At 35.0% G+C, this 20,355-nt stretch overlaps 2 protein-coding genes across 6 annotated transcripts in view; one reads left to right on the top strand and one right to left on the bottom strand.

The window, feature by feature from the left end:
• Positions 1-20,355, bottom strand: part of LOC149424948 (cytosolic carboxypeptidase 1-like) — a 190,984-nt gene that overhangs the window by 99,192 nt on the left and 71,437 nt on the right. The window lies entirely within an intron of this gene.
• The window catches only part of nw (narrow), a 29,682-nt gene that overhangs the window by 6,151 nt on the left and 3,176 nt on the right, over positions 1-20,355 (top strand). For both annotated transcript variants that reach the window (XM_089647973.1, XM_089647979.1), the window contains exons 2-3: positions 10,290-10,395; positions 14,388-14,464. In XM_089647973.1, coding sequence (XP_089504099.1) covers positions 10,290-10,395; positions 14,388-14,464 — 183 coding nt within the window. The remainder of the gene's footprint in view (positions 1-10,289; positions 10,396-14,387; positions 14,465-20,355) is intronic.

Here is a 20,355-nt window from a genome sequence, read left to right as displayed (position 1 = left end):
ACGAGTTATTGCATAAAGGATGCATCATAGCCTTATAGCTTTATGCACCTAAGGGTATATGTACGCTAAGTTATGAGGCGAAGAATGTTCTCTCTATGTGTGATGTATAAGTGAAGCTAAAGGTTTCTTCTGGAGGCTGTGTCCGCTAGTAGCCGATCCCGACGGCTATTTTTAGCCTCTGCATTAACCGACTCCAGCGGAATGACCTAACTACACATACAATCCCGAGTGAAATACCATGAGAATACTGGTTTCCAACCGCTGAGTAATGCCCTTTGTTATTTCCTACCGATGTTTTCCCAGGTGATATAACGTAAGATAAAAAGTTATTTAACCTAGGTATTATACAATACAAATAACGTGACAGATAGACTAAAGGTATACATTTATTATTCGGTAAATAGTTTTAAAAATGCCACTATTTCAAAACTTTTACAATTACAATAAAATAATCGCAATCACGCATGATCACAAAACACAAGTAAAAATATTTAAAAAAATGAACCAAGTAAAATATCGGTTTCCACAGGGACGTGAACCCGGACCTCTAGTAATTGCAATCCGGACGAATTCTGAGTAACCTTTGCAAATTTAGCCACTAAATGGAAACAACCCCGGAATAGAGGATACGAGGGCCCTCCACATATAATGTAGCTTAAAATGGTGACGGACTTTGATGTTTTAAACAGATATTTATTATTTAAGATACGCGCCCTTGAGGTGATTTTCTCACGAAAACGGCGCTATACAAATAATCCAATCATTATTATTAGTGGAAATGTTACTAACATTTTTTAAACACCTGTTTCGGGTGGGTAAAGGTGTTATGTGCCTATTTTATGCCATGTATGTCAATATAATTTTATAACCTATCTATAAAAAAGGCATTATAAAAGTCCATTAGGTATAACTTATTGAAGATTATAAATATCATTGTAATATTTAATCATTGAAAACTATAATATCAACAACTCTAAAATTAAATAAAAGACACAGAAAATAAACATAAACGGGGAGTTAATTAATCGGGAATAATGTTAATAATTCTTAAATTTTAAATTGAAGTACGAGATCAAAAAAATGACCGAATTTAATAACGTCTCAACAGCTCAATTGGTAGAGACACCAGTACCAGTCAGATTAGAGGATCTGTTTTTCTTATTTTCATCGAGAGTTGCATACAATATCTCTTTCGGTGAGTAAAAAAATCACTAATGTTTTCAATGTTGCCGCTCTGAAAGGTAAAGTCTTGTCCTCCTTTGTGTTTTGAAGGGACAAGGTTAACTATACGGTCGAATAAGAATAATCACGCTAATATATCTCTTCCAGCTATTCAGGCGATCCTTATAGGGAACCTGGCAGGCATTTAAGCTTGGTTTGTGTACATAGGATACGCCATTGAAAATCAGCGATAGGTTATTATAGACAATCGATTTTATCTTTTCAGCGGCATCAAAAGTCACAAGATCAGACGGCATTGTGCATGCACAACGACTTGTACTCTTAAGTACAAAAGTCAGAGAGCAATGACATAACAAAGGGTGCAGCAAGATTCTTATCTGATTCTAAATACATTGGTACGAATGAAATGAATGAATCTAATACAGATGTTACAACGAACTAAAATAATTAACCTTTGATATGTTGGTTTTAGGGCCACGTAGCAGATGAGATCCAATATCAGAAGGATTCGTAGAGGCATTTCGACTGACGTGTCCTATTGTGCAAACAATAAAAAGGGTCTCGTGCAAATATGCGAGACAAAAATAAACAACTGCAAGAAGTGACTGAATCATTTTGATTTGTTCTAAATGGCGGTAGGGAACAAACGCTAAGCGAACTTAACTCAGTTTCCCGTTTTTGCTTTGTTTGGGATCCTGAGACGTCTGAGTGTTTTAAAGTTAAGAAGATGGTCTGCTGATAAAAAAACGTGCATATTCACCTCGTTCTTTCTTGTTTTTACCAAAACGCCCTACGCGAGTGACTTCTTTGACATTGGGAAACGAACGGGAGATATGCAATTAAGCCGCGGCCGGTCTGTTGCGGGCCATTAGTTCAAGGGAATTGTTAACGGTGAGAAAAGATGCTTTGTTGCGAAAACGTAAAAAACGGTTCCCGGGATAATTGGAATTTTTTGTCTTATATTTTAAAAAGTTTTCGTTAATGCAAGCAGATGCTGTCTTCCCTTCGTCAAACAGGCAAACATTTGTCGTGGTCAAATGCATATAGTCCGATGCAAACACAAATATTTATAATACGACTTAGCGCGTTTATGCATTCTTAGATATGTTTTCGTCTGGGTTTATATTTGAACGCTCAATTTTTTTCTTAATTTTTTAGTCAATATTGAATTCCGTTTAAAAGACGTATAGAATTTGTTTTTATTTTTGGTACATTTATTCATGTTTACCATCTAAAGTCCTTTGAATGGTTGAACAAGTTGAACTATTTATTATTTGGTGGGTTGTGGATAAATAGAGTCATACTACAAACTAGACAAGGACATATCACTAGAGATAGAAGCGACATCAATTGCCTGACATATTTCATTGTTAAGTACGAGTAGATAGGTAACTACGTTACCCCGTAGTAGGTATCTATCCAACGCTATTGTGTTGACTATTTACTGTCAATTAGACCGGGCGTGAAGAGGATTCTATTATCTGTCAGGTGAATATATTCCTTGAGATGAACAACACTAAAAATACTGTTAGTCTGAAGTTCATGTTTCTCAATTAAGTATGAACTTCAAATTTGAATGTGTTGTGAATTGCAATGATTACTGTAAATGTGTCTTGTACCAGGGGAGAATATGTATTCTGTATCCTGTAATAAGATCATTGCCATGAGTCATAAATCGTAAACAATAATGGACGGAGAGATGGTGTTCTCGGTTGAAACAATAAATTGTACAACGATGTGAATCGAGGTGTTCGTGCATTCCATACACGCCCGAAGAAAATCCGAAAGGATAAACAAACACCCGATATGATCCACTGTCGTGGAATACTAAGCTGGAATAGTAAGTACTGGTATTCATACAGGCATGAGTCACGCCGTCAATAATTGAGTCCAAATAACTCCAAGCGAATTTAGTGGAAGCGAGGAAGCATGGGAGATACAGGGGACTTGGAGGCTTTCAGGGACTTGGATCATCAGGCTTGTGGTTGATCAAGAAATCAACTGACGCAACAAGGGATTGAGGGAATTACTCTATACGCACATAAACTACAATATACACCGGTTGAGATTTTGTATAGCTCGAATCGAAGCTTCGTGGATTCTCTGTCGAATTAATGCACAGGGCGCCAGACATTACTTTATAACACGTTCTTATGTATTCACGACCGAGTGCAAGAAGGTGTTTAGTATTTCATTTGAATTGGAGTTGCGCACGTGCCCGTAGTGGCCGTGCATCGGGCAGAAGCTCGGGTACGGTCGTGATTGAATATCTTGTCACGTATCTCCGCTACTGAAATGGCCATCGGAAGGGGAAGTGACGGGCACAGGACGTCATGACACACCGGGGGCTATATTTTATCAGTACTAAAACTGTTGAGAAATTGTACGAGGTTTTTAAAGCTCTGTTGTGGCGATATATATCTACATATTTAGATTTAGGAACGGCTGCATGGCCTTCTTCATTAAACTTCGAGACCAAAATTCACAACCAAACTGAATAATATTTTTTTTAAATCAAAATAAATTTTATAAATCTTATAAATATATTTTTTAAATCATTTTTCACTACCATTTAGAACATTTTTTCCTGAAGGCTTACATATATAAAACACGCACATTATATTTTCGGGCGCTTACATTGCTAATGCTGGATAGACTTTAAATTGTAGAATTATATATATTTTTTTAATTTACTCAAAAAATTCTTAGACCTGAGCAAAGCCGGGTACACGACAGAAAGTATTAAAATAAAGGCCTTTAAAGATTTCAACTTTTTTAAGTATTAAAAAATTAATAGATAATTAAACAAGCGTCTTGTCATAGTTATTTATAATTATCTTGTGAAACTTTATTTAACAGGAATAAGATTTAAAAACGCATAGAAAACCATGTTTGAGATAAATATTGAGACAATTAATGATAAAATCATATGAATAAACTTAAAAAGGATTATGAGATTTTCGAATCGCTCTAGGTGACAAAAAATATGATTTTTATAAAGGAATGAATTCACATTAAGAAAAGTAAGCAACTAAATTACTTTGCACCGAAACTGCCGTTAATCGCCGAACCAAAAAAGCATTCAATTCCTGATTGGGAAAATACATTCCTGAGGTCAACGAATCGATAAATCACGACTACGAGACGATATCTGATTTTATCTAGACAACGTAAATTAGTAATGAAAGAAGATACAAGTTTTTCAATGGAAAAAAGATAAATCACGAGCTGGCGTTGATTTCAATAAAGAAAAACAACGAATGGTGCTTCTCAGATAATGCAGTGTATTTAAACATATATTTTATAAATGAAATATGCTTTCAATAATTATGTTTTATTGAACAATGTTCTAAATTTCAAAGTTCCATGAAACTGAGTAGCGAGCGAAGATAGTTTCGTTGACTAAGAAAATAAAGAAAGCTGTGCTCATTTCACTATGCCAGAGCTTACTATCTATAGTTTTTGCTGCTTCCTTCAGTAGATTCAGATTAGTTCAGATTTCAGGTTATAATGAATTTAAAAAAACGTATTAGGTATTTGACAGTTCCTGAATTATTTACATTAGTATAATACAGGGTTTTCCAATAAGAGGTGTTATTTTTATATTTTTCCCGTAAAAGATCAATGGTTTCGTTACATGTGTGGCACGTAGCGCCGTTTTGTTGAAAGTAAACGCTGTCCAGATCAATACCATCCAAGTCCAGCCATAAAAAAATCATTAATCATCTCTCGATAGCGCAATCCATTCACCGTAATTGTTGCTCCAGCCTCATTTTCGAAAAAGTAAGGTCCAATGACTCCGGCGGACCATAAACCGCACCAAAAAGTCTCACGTTGAGGAAAGAGAGGCTTTTCAACAATAACTTTTGGGTTTTCCGAGCCTCAGATGAGACAATTTTGCTTGTTGACGAAGCCACCGAGGTGGAAATGGGCCTCATTACTCAAGATGATTTGCATTTGATTCACTCAAGTGAATTTTAATAATTTCAGTGCGTTGTTGAAGCGTGTATCGTTCCATTTTTATTAATAACGTAGTTTCTACTTGTCAAATGTCAAAAAATGACAACTTTAAAAGTAACATCTACCGAAATAGAGAGCTATTCAAAATAACACCTCTAATTGGAAAATCATTTACTATAAATAAGTAATAGTATCTGTGTGTTTGTTTTTTATACAAATCTACAGTTATTCTATTTCGAGATTAATTAAATTTTGAAAACTAACCTTTCAAAACAAGAGGATTTTGCAAAACCACCTTATCCCTTTTTCCACCGCTTGGCTCCGTAGTAAGCGAACAAAGATGCTTTGAGGGAAATTTGTAAATATGAATGTTAGAGCGCGCTAATATTAAAAACGATAATAATTAAACGAAAATGGTTGATATATTTAATAAAAGACGACTCGTTTGAAGTAGACCAAAAATCTTTCGACAAATGCTTAAGTTGCATTTAATGATACAGTGTGATTTTTTTCATGCCTATAACATATTAAATAACAGAACAAAACGTGTTTTTAATAATTTTCGGAGCTTACTATGCGATGTTTTTCTGTTGAGGGAATTTTATAAAATGACCCTTTCGGCTTTAAAATTGTAAAGATATTATTTAAAAAATATATATAAATGTTTAAAGAGAAACATGTTATAAATCGGTAGAAATTCGGAATGCGGGGGCTTCAGCTAGTATATAACATAGACGTGTAATTCCGCGATTTTAAAATGGTAGTACGGTCAGCAATCCTAAAGGGGATTATCAGCATTACCAGTTTATTCAATACACCAAGACGAATAATATTAAATTTTACACTTAAATTGATAAATTACTGCAATGATTCGCATTCCACTTTTTTACCGCCAGATCGAGGCGAAGCGATGGCCGCAGGAGGAAAATACGGAGAATACAATAATCATTATTATAGAGTTATCGTGGTCATACATTATTTACTGAATGCTCTGCAAAAACATAACGAATACACTTTTTAAACATTGTAAAAAGGTGACGTTCAATAAATCCAAGAGTCAATAAACTATAGTGTGACCGATACCCATTAATTCAATCAACCGTTTTTAAATTGGCCTATAACAGTTCTAATTATTTACAAGCCTCAGGAGTGAATGAATTGTAACGGGTAATGTTACAAAACTAGTTTTAGCGCAAATTATTACATTTATAATACCGGTCAAACGGCCGAATGTTCAAGTTCGAGGCTTTTTTGCCGAGTAGCCACTGAAATTCTCAGGTTTATTGCGAAATAAAAAACACATTTCGCTATTAAAATTATTTTATTTTAGTAGCTCTGAAGAATTAAATATGGTAACAATGATTATTAAAATATTCTTGGAGTAATTAATATTTATAACGGTAGAAAATCTTTTTGGCCCCACGAAATAACATCAAATGTAGAAAACATAACATTAACAAAAACTGGTTATGTACATCCTTATCTGTTGCAATAACGCATGCTGGTAGTAAGGTACCGGTAGAATTATTGCCTTTATTTTGTCTAACACAAAACATGCTAATGCCTGGATAATACAGTTAGTACTAATGGTGTAAAAAATCATCAAAATTATTTAGAGCCCTCTTGATTCTACCCTCTTGGAATGGTTTGTAGTTGTAGTGTAATATAATTATATTCCCGATATACATACGCCTTTTATTACACAGCTTAGGTTTCAACACTCGAAAATCATCAAAGCTTAGTATGTATAATGTATGTAAAAACAAACTCATATTTTTTAATAATGCAATGATTTTGCCTGTGATGCTGTGAGTTTAATAAGAACCAGTACACTGCATGTCAATAGCAGAACGAAGAAGTCAATTGTATTAATGTGGTGGAAAAAATAACGTCATGGATATATCGTAAGGAATCGCAAGGAATCAAAATTATAAATACAAATGTACAGCAATTGTTCGTTGGAGAGTTTTCAAAGCACAAATACGAACAACAAAGTGGCTTCTTTAGCGATACCAACAAGCCATAAGAAATGGTAACGTAATAGCTACTGGCTGTACTTGAGTACCTTCTGGAAGACGATTTATTCCAATCGTGTGCTTCGTTCTAATCGCTTTCTATATTAAACCTGAGGCCTTAACAAAACCTAATACTGATATATCGGCATCAGAAACGTGTTTACCTCAGCGTTCCAGCCAGATTCATACCAGATCGGCACAGAAATGGTATAAACACATTTGTTCCCCGGCCGGGTTGACCCCGAACGACCTCACGCTTCGCGCCGGGGTCAGATTGCCCTGGGTTCACATTTGCCCCGCGGTGCACTATTCCCACATTAAAATTGATATCAATCTGACAAGAGCATCAACTAAACACGTCGTGTGGCGAATTATGGCGCTCTTGAACCACGCTATATATACCTTCATCGTATAACAAGGGACTCTTAAAAAAAACACATTACTAATGTGATTAAGAAATGCCAGAAGAATACCAATTGTGAACGAAGGCTTTTAAAATCAATAGTACCTATAGCAGATCCGTGAGAACTGAAAACGCTTCTCTTGCTCCTCATTGAGATTTAATAGTTCGCTTTGTAGACGTAGATGGCAAATCCATAACTGATTGCGCCAGCGTTCTCGGTTGTCTTCGAACAACGACCTCTGGACACTGGGCACTGGGCACTGGGCAGAGCATATTCTGCAGTTACAATCAGAGGCGAGCTACCGATGTAGCCATCAATTATTTATGTCATGATTACCTTTTTATATCCGATAAAAATCGTGTTACTTCGCATTCGTATCTTAACTTGTGAACGATTCAAAATAGTAAATAATGAAACAGTCTGTAATCACCGACTCTTTTAATAGCCGATGGCACGGTCGTGAAAATGGAATAAAACGAAATTTAAAATTCAAAATAAGAGATGGGGGGAAAAACAAGATTCTATCTAGATACTCCCAACCGGGGTTCGCGGACAGGATGCAACATCTACAATCTCGGGAGATCATCCGGTAAAGTTGCATTAGCTATAAATTCTATTGCCAGTTAGGTACATACTTTTAATTCATGAGGTTATTTAAAAACCCAACCTTCGGAGCTCATCCGGCACTTTTGCAGTTTATTAAATTCTACTGCTAATTATGTTTAATTCATGTGTTTAGAAAGAAATATTACATCTGTAATTTCTATTAATCATATTGTGGGTCGCGGTAATGGTGCCATGACAATTGCATGAATTTATGCAGATGGAGAAAACCAAGGACACATTAATTTAACAATTATCATTTTTCTGTCATCAGTCAAAATTGCAATATGGTAGGTGTCTTTCAATTAAGTATAATTTCGACGTGACGCTTTGACCTTAAAAAAATTGCTAAAGCGTTATTACAAAATAAGGAAAAATATAGTTTTTTGCAATATAGAGCTTAGTCCTTCCAACACCCCTGTAGGTAGTTTCGAATTTCGTTTTTTCTTCTTCTTTCGAATAGACCAGTCATTCCCAACCTGATTTATGATGAATCTATAGGTGGTCTTGATCTTAGTAAAAGTGCTTCGGGGGTGGATTTTAGTATGTTTTGGGCGATAGGCATGCTTTGTGCATTTACTTAATTCACAGTAGATAATTCGGCGCTTTTTTGCAAATTAGAGGTTTTTAAAGCATTTATTGATTTTTCCTTGGGTATTGCAAAATTTTGGAATGCTGTACTTTCTTTGTACGCTCTATGACTGATATTGTTAAGTAATTCCGTTTAATAGGGTAAAATTTTAAATACAACAGTTTAAACTATAGAAATAGTATTTTTTTGCTTATTCATATAGGGAGAAAAATGGCAACTACTAATTTATTAAGAATCTCTTCAAATATCTTCCGATAAAAACGAGTTGCAGGCCTCACGAATGAATTAAGAGGCTTCCTGATAAACTTTTAGAAAATTAGGAATTTGTGTAACACGTGTTCATGAAAATCCTATTATTTTTGCATTACAACGAACATTATTTGTATCCTCATGATCTATTATCAAGGCAAATAGATAAAACATTCTGAAATTAATGTTTTATTAATAAGGCCTGTTAATTTATCGTGAGGGCGAAAATCGATTTCTCTCCGTTTAATGTGAGTTTTTGTACATGGTACATACACTAGGCACATGCCCGTATTATGGTAGTAGTAAGAATATACTTTAAAAAAGAGAATGGGTCCAAAAAGTTGGAAACCTCCGGAATAGACTATGAATACGTACGGGTTGCATGTTTTCATCTCAATTGAGAACAACATTGATGTGATTACTTTAATGACCTGACCTGAATCCGCCTGGGGAAAATTACGATTATTATAAAGATGTTATTGAACTTGAATTTTGAAGTGTGAGAAATTCGCGCGCCCGATGAGATTACGGTTCCGCCCAAAGATCCAAGCGGGTATTAAATATGTTTTATGCAATCTCGAATTCACATCTTCAGAATGATATATTTACCAATTAAAATACGTAAACGGGATTTGTTAAAATAAGCGTGTGAATTTACAAGAATACATACACCCACCTGATAATATAAGCTGGTAACCTCTACCTACATTTAATTAGTCTATTTTATATTATAGAAACAAACGGTACATTGATGAAATAATAATGACCGGTCAGTGGTTGAGTTGGCATCACGTTTGAGTCCCAGCCAGGTGTAGTGTGTTCAATTCCTCGGTTGGCTAAGTTTTCCATCACAACACAAGCAACATTTTCCACTTACTGCGGTGGTAGTAGGAGATTTTCAAATATTGTCAGGTTATTCGTTACCCGGGAATGTTTGTCTTTCTTTCAAAAAGAAAATTACAGATATTAAATATCTCAAGATGTCTTATATGTATACGGTATGAATATTTGGAAATTACCCGGTTACGTGTGTAGTGTATAGGTGTATGTTTTAGTGCTTGTGTATACGTATACGCATTGAATATTTTTTTCCGAAAAAAGAGTTTACACAAATATTATTAAATGTAGGAAGAGCACGGTTAATTGGCGAATTATTATTATGCGGCATTTGTTTTGTAAATTACAAAATTTTACAATTCCAGGTGACCTTTCCCGTTAGTTGTGTTAATCAAAATTAATTACGTATTTTTTTACTTTAATAAAACGACATTTCCATTTTTACAGGACAAAGGATAACAACTATCCAGCTTGATGGAGTGCAATACTTCGTATCCAGGATGAACCCGTACAGTCCCGAACTCAACTACTTCCTGGCCTACCAATATTGCAGGTAATATTAAAAAAGAAATTTTCATTCATATTCTCAATCTTTAACGATAGGTAATTGAAAATTATCGTTTATTTTCATCACGAGCTGTCGATAGTTTGTCGATAATTTAACTGGGAATAACTAAGCTAATAATAATTACTTATATCGTATCTCTAGCTGACGTGTATTTGGCAATGCTATAGTATAGTTTTACTAGCTGACGTGTATTCGGCAATGTTATAGTATAGTTTTACTAGCTGACGTGTACTCGGCAATGCTATAGTATAGTTTTACTAGCTGACGTGTATTCGGCAATGCTATACTATAGTTTTACTAGCTGACGTGTATTCGGCAATGCTATAGTATAGTTTTACTAGCTGACGTGTATTCGGCAATGCTATAGTATAGTTTTACTAGCTGACGTGTACTCGGCAATGCTATAGTATAGTTTTACTAGCTGACGTGTACTCGGCAATGCTATAGTATAGTTTTACTAGCTGACGTGTATTTGGCAATGCTATAGTATAGTTTTACTAGCTGACGTGTATTTGGCAATGCTATAGTATAGTTTTACTAGCTGACGTGTATTCGGCAATGCTATAGTATAGTTTTACTAGCTGATGTGTACTCGGCAATACTATAGAATATTTTTACTAGCTGACGTGTACAGTAGGTATAGTATAGTTTTGAGTGTGTGAATTCCTGACAACTGAGTGCATTTCGAGGGTGGAACAAATATTGTTTTATTGTAATTAGTATGTGTTTCATTTGATCATGCCACCTCGGGCGCCCTCGAATTTTTCAACCTTTCACTTCCAAGTCACGCATTCTCTTTATATCTCTTTCATCTTTCATTTAAACCACAAATAATTATTTGATTTCTACCGACTTATTTTACTGTTTACTTCGTGTATTTTCACGAAATCCTCATAATTACCATTAATAAACTATTATGTCGAATTGAAATCCACTTCGTATCTCATTCCAATGCAGAGATAATGCATTAAGGCCCCGTAGTAAGCTTTCAAAGATGGTTTGAAAGGGAGATATGTAAATACGAATGTTAGAAGGAGTACGCTAATATTAAAAAAAAAACGATAATAATAAAGCGAAAATCTCTCGAAAAATGATTTAGTTGCGTTTAAAGATACACTGTGAATTTTTTCATGCCTATAATATTTTAAATAACAGAACAAAACCCGTTTTAAATAATTTTCGGAGCTTACTTTGCGATTTTTTTCTATCGAGGAATTTTCATATAAAAAACATTTCGGCATAACAAATGTATAGATATTATCTTAAAAAAATATAAATTTATCTTTTTGGACCTTAAAAACTTAAAGAAACTTGTTATAAATCTGTAGAAATTGGGTATGCGGCGTACAAGTCTCGAGCGTCCCCTATCGTTCAAACTCTCTAAACACTCCTGGCACTAATAAGAACAAACTATCATATTTTTAGGACAATAGGATGAATGGTATATAAACGCATTCGGGACAACATAACAGAAAATACTGGAGATATCGATAGTTGAAAAATTCGTATAACTGTAAATATAGCTAATAATTACTCATGCCATATCTATAATAATAATAATAATAAATAATAATAATATTGGACAATTTTTATAGCGCCGCTTTTGTGAGTTATCACCTCAGGGGCGCTTACTACAGGTTTTCCAATAAGATGTGTTATTTTGAATAGCTCGCTATTTCGGTAGATGTTACTTTTGAAGCTGTCATTTTTTAAAATTTGACAAGTTGAAACTACGCCATTAATAAAAATGATACACGCTTCAACAACGCATTGAAATTATTAAAATTCACTTGAGTGAATCAAATGCAAATCATCTTGAGTGATGAGGCCCATTTCCACCTCGGTGGCTTCGTCAACAAGCAAAATTTTCGCATCTGGGGCTCGGAAAACCCAAGAGTTATTGTTGAAAAGCCTCTCTATCCTCAACGTTTGACTGTTTGGTGCGGTTTATGGTCCGGCGGAGCAACAGTTACGGTAAATGGATTGCGCTATCGAGAGATGATTAATGATTTTTTATGGCCGGAATTGGATGGTATTGATCTGGACAACGTTTACTTTCAACAAGAAGGCGCTACGTGCCACACAAGCAACGAAACCATTGATCTTTTACGATTGTATATCAAAATAACACTTTTATTGGAAAACCCTGTATATCACGACGTCTTATGGATTTTGTAAAAATAAAACAGTGTTGAAACTCGGAGAATAAAAACGAACACTTACACATTAAACAAGAGGAAATACAAAAGCAAATTCCAATTACAGATTACTATAAGCAAGCACTAGTAGTATTTAATAGACGCTACTATAAAAAAAATCTGTACGATATTAAAACTCTACAAAGGCCTATTATTGGCTTTCCGTTAACGGTAGATAATCATAGCAAATAAATAATGATCTTGCTTCATCAGCTGCATTTAGCTTCAGTCGTGGCCATGAAAAGACATCGAGTTATATAAAATAAATAAAAAAAATCAAACCGTATACTTTACTGTTAGACCGTTAGTTTGCACTCTTGGTTCATAGCCATTGCTTTGCAGCGGGAATTAATTAATATTTCAATCAGCTATCAATAGATATTCAATTGGAAGTGTCAACCGTCCGACTTTTAACAAATTTAGCAGCAGGTTACCAATGAGTAACCTGAAAGTGTGGCACAAAATTGCTAATTCATAACCGTTGATTCATGGTTTTTGGTGTAAGAACGAGCAGCGAATATTCAGTTAGACGTGGAACCCAAAAGCCATACAAACAAAAATACATAAAGATTTTGTAAACATTTTGTAGTACAGTTTCAATATGCACATTTGTATTCATTATGAAGAAAAACCACAAATAATAATTTATGTTTTTATTGGAACAACTTAAAAAAAACTTTTAATCATTGATTATACCCTTCAATTTAATATATCATTGAAGAAGAAGATAATACTAATAAATCTAAACGAAACATGAAACAGAACAAGACACGGAAAAAAGAAAACAAATGAAGGTATCAACTAGGAATCGAACCCAAGAACTCTTGTCTTACCGGGACAACGTCTTTAACGAACTTGACCATTGCGACCTGATTATTGTACCTCAAAAAATAGTTGCAAGGTGATATTGTAAATTTTGAATTTTAAATACGAGATCGACAAAAATGACGTACAATAATTAGGTTACAATGGTCGAGTGGTTAAAGTCATTGTCCCGGTAAGACAGAGATCTTGGATTCGATTCCCAGTTAAGACCGTAAAATTTTTATTTTTCTGTATCTTGTTCTGTGTCATGTTTCGTTAATACATATTTAGTAGTATTATCTTCTTCAATTTATGTTTTTTTTTCTTGTAATATATTAATTGTTATATCTCTGCTTACTAGCAGATTTCTGTGTGTTGGGAACTCTTGATAAAGTAAAAGGTTCTTCAAAATAATTACGTTTATTTACGTTACAATAAATTAAGTCTGGATTTATCTACACTGTTCATTACCCGAGGGTTGGTATTTCTCTGTTTTTAGAAGCTTGAAGTTTGACAAGGATACCCCACAGGCAATTGCTACACTCTAGCGACATCTGTCGGACTCTGGAGTAAGCTTTATGACTAGTGCCATCTATCGCTTGAATACCCATACATCACATTAATTAAACGCGTACATCTACGTATTTGCTTAAATTGTTTACGAATATGTTGTATAAATTTATTTGTCCAATTATGTGGTTGAAATAAAACAGGTTTACAAATTCGTACAAAATCATCAAACCTTGACTTGTTGCGTTTGGATTTGAAACATTTTAAATACACATATGCACGTGAAATTTATACCGTAACATGTTTAGATATATTTTCCTTATTTACTAATGTTTGTTATGTTTTCGCTTAAGTTATTAATTGATAATCTTCGCAACAAATACTCCTTTTGTAAATTAGGCTTCTGCATATAAAGCAATATTATATTTATTACGATTTAATTCGAATGTGAAATGTATTTTCCAGATCGTTGGGACTCCAGTTGGCGTCATTTGAGACCAAAGAGAAGGCTGATTCCATCACAACATATCTCACAAATGCTGGTAAGTTTTAAAGCAAAAATTCTCAATAAAATGTACAATCGTGCAAATGAACAGAGCCGCACCGGGGGTGTGATCACACCTCTTGAGAGCGCAACAATAATTTATTGACAAATGGATATACATAACATTTTGACTAGAAAAGAATTACCAAATAAATAAACAGCGTCATCAAATTATAAGTAATGAGTAAATTTAAATGTTTTCTATGATCCCTTGCAATCTTTAATAAAAAAATAAGAATTATTAGTTTTATGTTATGTCGAACTTCTTATTGCACAGTAAAATATAATGAAAGTATGAGTAGATCCACCTAATCGAGTCAATTTGAAAATTAAAATTTTAAACCGTCCCAGGTTCTGATTTTTTCAAGTTATGATACTATGGTTATGGTAGAGATAGTGATATATGTAATAGTGGGTATTGAATCAATGCAAACTGAACATTCAACCAATATGTTCGAAGACTCATTTCTTGTAATTATTACGCATTATGCATGGACCTAAAAAGCCCTGGATAGAGCGATTTTGTATGAATGCCAAATCTAGCGTGAGTGGAAATTGCTTGGCAGCCATCTTGTATGACTAATTTTTAACTGATTTGTATGCAGGGTGGTTCATAATAAACTATTATAATTTTATTATTATTTTTTTTTGGTAAACTAATGTTTAAGACAAGATTATTTATGCATAGCACAAAGGGTAACAATTATTTTACAAGCAATAATTATTCGCCTGAAACACTCATCCACATTGAAAAATCTCCTGATAAAAGATACATGACGCCAACGGGACTCGAACCCGTGTCCCTACGATTTCCGGTCGACAGCTCTGACCACTGAGCTATGGCGGCTTATCTCTTATCCGCGAAATAATTCAATATATACTAGTGTTTCATTCAACAATTATTGCTTGTTTCATTTTTTCCCCTGAAAACAACCAACTTTATTTTATATGAGAAAGGCATTGTAAGTGCTAACTCTCTCACTAGATGGCGTCGAGACAAATTGTCTACATTTTTAGGTGAAATACTAGAACTTACAGTGGATGAGTGTTTCAGGCGAATAATTATTGCTTGTAAAATAATTGTTATTATTATTTTATTTTTGTCATGTTAGTTGCAGTTATATCAGCTTATGATTTTTTGCGTATTTGATGAGACAAGTAATGGGAAACGTCATTATAAATTTAAGTAGGTTTCGGCATTTCCATACATCTTCCCCCTCACCACCCGGCTTCAAATTATTCTCGAATAGCTCCGTCCAGGGCTTTTTAGGTCCATGCGCATTTTGTATCTAAAAAAAAGATTACCATAGACATTCACTGGATATCTTACATATTATAGATAAAGTTATGGGTAAAGTTTAACCTCTACACACGCGGTCATCGGACATCGGACATTCACCGCGGAATACAATTATTTCATTATAACATCTCAACGAGAGAGTAGGCACCTACCTACTGACTATGACTACTTGTACACCAAGCCTTTCATGTTATAAGATAGGTACTATTATTACACGCTGTGTATGTACACGGAGCATCCACGCTGCATGCATGTTGTTATTATGCGATAATACGCGAGGAAGAGCGTTATTATTTGCCAATCATTATTACGGTACGGCAATTCCTATGAGATTGGACGCGGTGTCAGGACGGGTTCCTGCTCTTCTCTTCTACTTCTAGAGTGAAATGTGGTGACACCCTAGACGAATTTCTAAATAAATTTCCCGTGAATACACTATCTTACAAGTCACAAGAACTTTTGTCCACCGAAAAGGAGATATTTTCTAAAAACAATGTCGTCATGAAAATTTCAGACTTTTGTCTGGAATTTTTTAGTCCACGCATATTTTTTCAGCTACACAATGCTCATAATAGTAACCTATTTCAATTACTAATCAATTTTAATTGATTTGTTAACATTCAGATTGTAAAATTCTTTAGAAAGAAATATTAACATTTGGCCGAACTTTAAGATTCGATTACCGTTGTAATAATTCATTCGGACGATTTCGTACCGAAGGTAATCTGCTATGATATGAGTGACTCTAGATAAATGATCCCATGTTGTGAGCGTGGAGATGAGTCCAGTGATGGCCCATGTATTTCCGTGCATATCCCGTAATACCATAAGTGATTTCACTCCCACTAACAGACCCCGTCTGTAAACGGTCGGGCATATTGCCCCAGCATACTAACGACCGGTGCAGACACAACACAAAGCGGGGGCCCAGGGCCGCTGCTGTACAAAAAACGCGCGGGCCTCAGTGATAAATATTATATTAATATGTAGAAATATGGCATCGGACACATTGCAACCGTGTGAAACGTCTTGCAGGCTTAATGTGTTCAAGTGAAAGGAGTTGATACTAATATTATTATGAGAGTAATAACATTATTATTGTGAATTTGGATAAAATTTGAACAACAAATTCTTAGAGCGTCCCTTACATTCTCTGATATTCTCAATTGTAATTCGTATATTTGTCATATATAGTTTCCAGGCCTACGACTCCGATATCGTATTTCTAAAGTACAGGGTTTTCCAATAAGAGGTGTTATTTTGAATAGCCCGCTATTTCGGTAGATGTTACTTTTGAAGCTGTCATTTTTTGACATTTGATAAGTAAAAACTACGCCATTAATAAAAATGGAACGATACACGCTTCAACAACGCATTGAAATTATTAAAAATTGAGTGAATCAAATGCAAATCATCTTGAGTGATGAGGCCCATTTCCACCTCGGTGGCTTTGTCAACAAGCAAAATTGTCGCATCTGGGGCTCGGAAAACCCAAGAGTTATTATTGAAAAGCCTCTCTTTCCTCAACGTGTGACTGTTTGGGGCGGTTTATGGTCCGGCGGAGTCATTAAACCTTACTTTTTCGAAAATTAGGCTGGAGCAACAGTTACGGTGAATGGATTGCGCTATCGAGAGATGATGAATGATTTTTTATGGCCGGAATTGGATAGTATTAATCTGGACAACGTTTGCTTTCAACAAGACGGCGCTACGTACCACACAAGCAACGAAACCATTGATCTTTTACGATTGAATATCAAAATAACACCTCTTATTGGAAAACCCTGTAGTAGCCAGGCACCAATCCTTCCTCTTTCTCCATTACCACTTAGCGTAATTTACTTCAGCCTCCCAAAATTATTAAATTGGGGATGCCATAGTCCTACTGGCTTCGGGAAGTAGGAATATTTTGTGGTTTTCACAGTCAACAAACACAAAATAAGATTTGACAAGCGCTTTTAAATGCGTACTCACTTGTAGATTATATTTGAAATGACGATAACGAATTCATTAGTCGTGAAGAGAGGTGTGGTGACGTGATGAGGTAAATTCAATAAGCCGCTACTAGATTCGGCCGCCCGTGTGCACCGCACACATCTCACACGGCTTCTGTCTCCCTGGGTTCGGGCCCGTGCCATCATAAGCCATATTACATTATTATTATGACGGGAGATTTATTGGTGAGATTTCCCGTTCAGTGCTGTGGGCAAATGGTGAATGCATGCGTGTTCGCAACAGAGTCATGTTCTCACGACTTCGTTATGCAATCCACGAAACCGCCATAACAATACCCCCTTGCATTCGCTAGAGTTAGTGACACTATGCTGGCCGGGCAGGCGTTTCAAGAACAATCATTTCAAGGGCAGAAACATCACAGAATTTGAACAATTCATCAAAGTTGATGTTCACTATCTGTGAAGGTTCTATTCAAGTTCTGAATCATTATTGTCATTATTGGTCAGCTGTTCATTCATTATTATCATTATTGGTCAGCTGTTTCACAAAACTGAAATAATAACAGATCTCGAAAAGAACTTCGAAATGAGATGAATTATTCAAATTCTGTGAACTAACCCGTCCTAAGATTTTATTTATATAAATTCAATAAATCAGTTCCTCAAAAAAATGGTTCAAATCAGGTAATACCGACCCACCTAAAAGAACATAGTTTACTATAAAATAAAAATAATAACAGCGCTGAAATACGAGCAGCTTTTATAGAGAATTTGTGATTAGGTACTATTTGACCGGCAACGATTCTTGTTCTTACTTATAATAATTTGGAGTGATTCACCGAATGAACCGTACAAAAAAACAATCAATAACTGTTAATCAACAATATTAATTACCTACATATTGATTTTTAACAATTATTCTAATGTTGTACAGTGCTGTAACGGTTTTGCATTTCCAATGTGATTGCTGCGTGTCAAAAGCATTATGATCGAAATCAATTATGACGATCCAACGACCTTCTGTTTGATTTACCCGTAACGTGATTTAGATTTTACGGGAATGAACTTGTCCTCCGTGGATTCCTAATTCATACCCAAGCCGTGATAGATCTGATGATCTAAGATAAGGCTGTCTGAAATGCCTTCGCTGTAACTGCCTTCAGCATTCACCGTAACCCTTTGTATTGCTTTCCCACGTTACAACACAAATCGTTATGGTAATAACCGTGAATACATTTCAAGTGTCTCTCTCTTGCAAATACCGGTAATTAAGTATTTTCCGATAATTTCTCGTTTCCTTTGTGCATTTTTAACGGCGCGTATGGCGATGCTAATTGGTATTATTTATTCAAAGTGTACCATTATTTAGCGGAATTAAAACTCTTAAATAATTTATTGTGATTGAAGAAGAATATAATAATAATAAATCTAAACGAAACATGAAACAGAACAAGACATATAAAAATATACAAAGGTAACGGTTTCAACTGGGAATCAAGTCTCTAACCACTCGGCCATTGGGGCCTAATTATTTTACGTCATTTTGTCGATCTAATATCCAATGGCCGATTAATTAGAGACGTTGTCCCGGTAAAACAGAGATCTTGGGTTCGATTCCCAGTTGAGACTGTTATCTTTTATTTTTCTGTGTTATTTTTTGTTTAGATTAATTAGTATTATCTTTTTCTTCAATGATATTGAGTTGACGGTATAACCTCCAAAGTTATTACCTAAAAGAAAAGTTATTACAAAAAAATGAATTTATTTTTAGAACTTTCACGGTAACAATCATAACTTAGGTAATTACAACATGTAAAATATGACTTACATACCTACATAGAGTTTTTAGATGCATAGATAAATATAGTAGAATAGTGTGACAGTTTAAATTTTCAACATTTAAAAGTAAATATTTTTTTATAGAATCATTTGTGTCTGAAATTTGCTGTCATATTTATTGCACATGTTTAAACAGAACTATCGATACATAATGTAAAATAATTGTTTGGGGAGTAAAAACAAAATGGTGATCAAAGTTTACTTTCCGAGAGGAGCGACTTCGATTTACCATTTTTTATTCAAGGATATTACAACTATAAGTACATCAAAACCAGAAACCAACTAAATTGACATATATTTCCGAAACGCATCCACGTTGCCGGTAAGTGGTAGCGAGAACTATGTAGATATCCACGACGATCAAAGTCGTCCCCCATATTACGGTACCTATATATGTAAGTACCTATTACCGCCGATTGTAAGTCGCTCCCCATATTACGGTACCTATCTATGTAAGTATAACCGCCGACTGTAAGTCGCTCCCCATATTACGGTACCTATCTATGTAAGTATAACCGCCGATTGTAAGTCGCTCCCCATATTACGGTACCTATCTATGTAAGTATAACCGCCGACTGTAAGTCGCTCCCCATATTACGGTACCTATCTATGTAAGTATAACCGCCGATTGTAAGTCGCTCCCCATATTACGGTACCTATCTATGTAAGTATAACCGCCGACTGTAAGTCGCTCCCCATATTACGGTACCTATCTATGTAAGTATAACCGCCGATTGTAAGTCGCTCCCCATATTACGGTACCTATCTATGTAAGTATAACCGCCGATTGTAAGT

The sequence above is a fragment of the Hesperophylax consimilis genome, chromosome 3 (assembly GCF_061612785.1).
Source record: "Hesperophylax consimilis isolate HC1 chromosome 3, BYU_Hcon_1.0, whole genome shotgun sequence".
Lineage (NCBI taxonomy): Eukaryota > Metazoa > Arthropoda > Insecta > Trichoptera > Limnephilidae > Hesperophylax > Hesperophylax consimilis.
The sequence above is the reverse complement of the archived record's forward strand: the minus strand, read 5'-3'. Positions and strand labels throughout refer to the sequence as shown.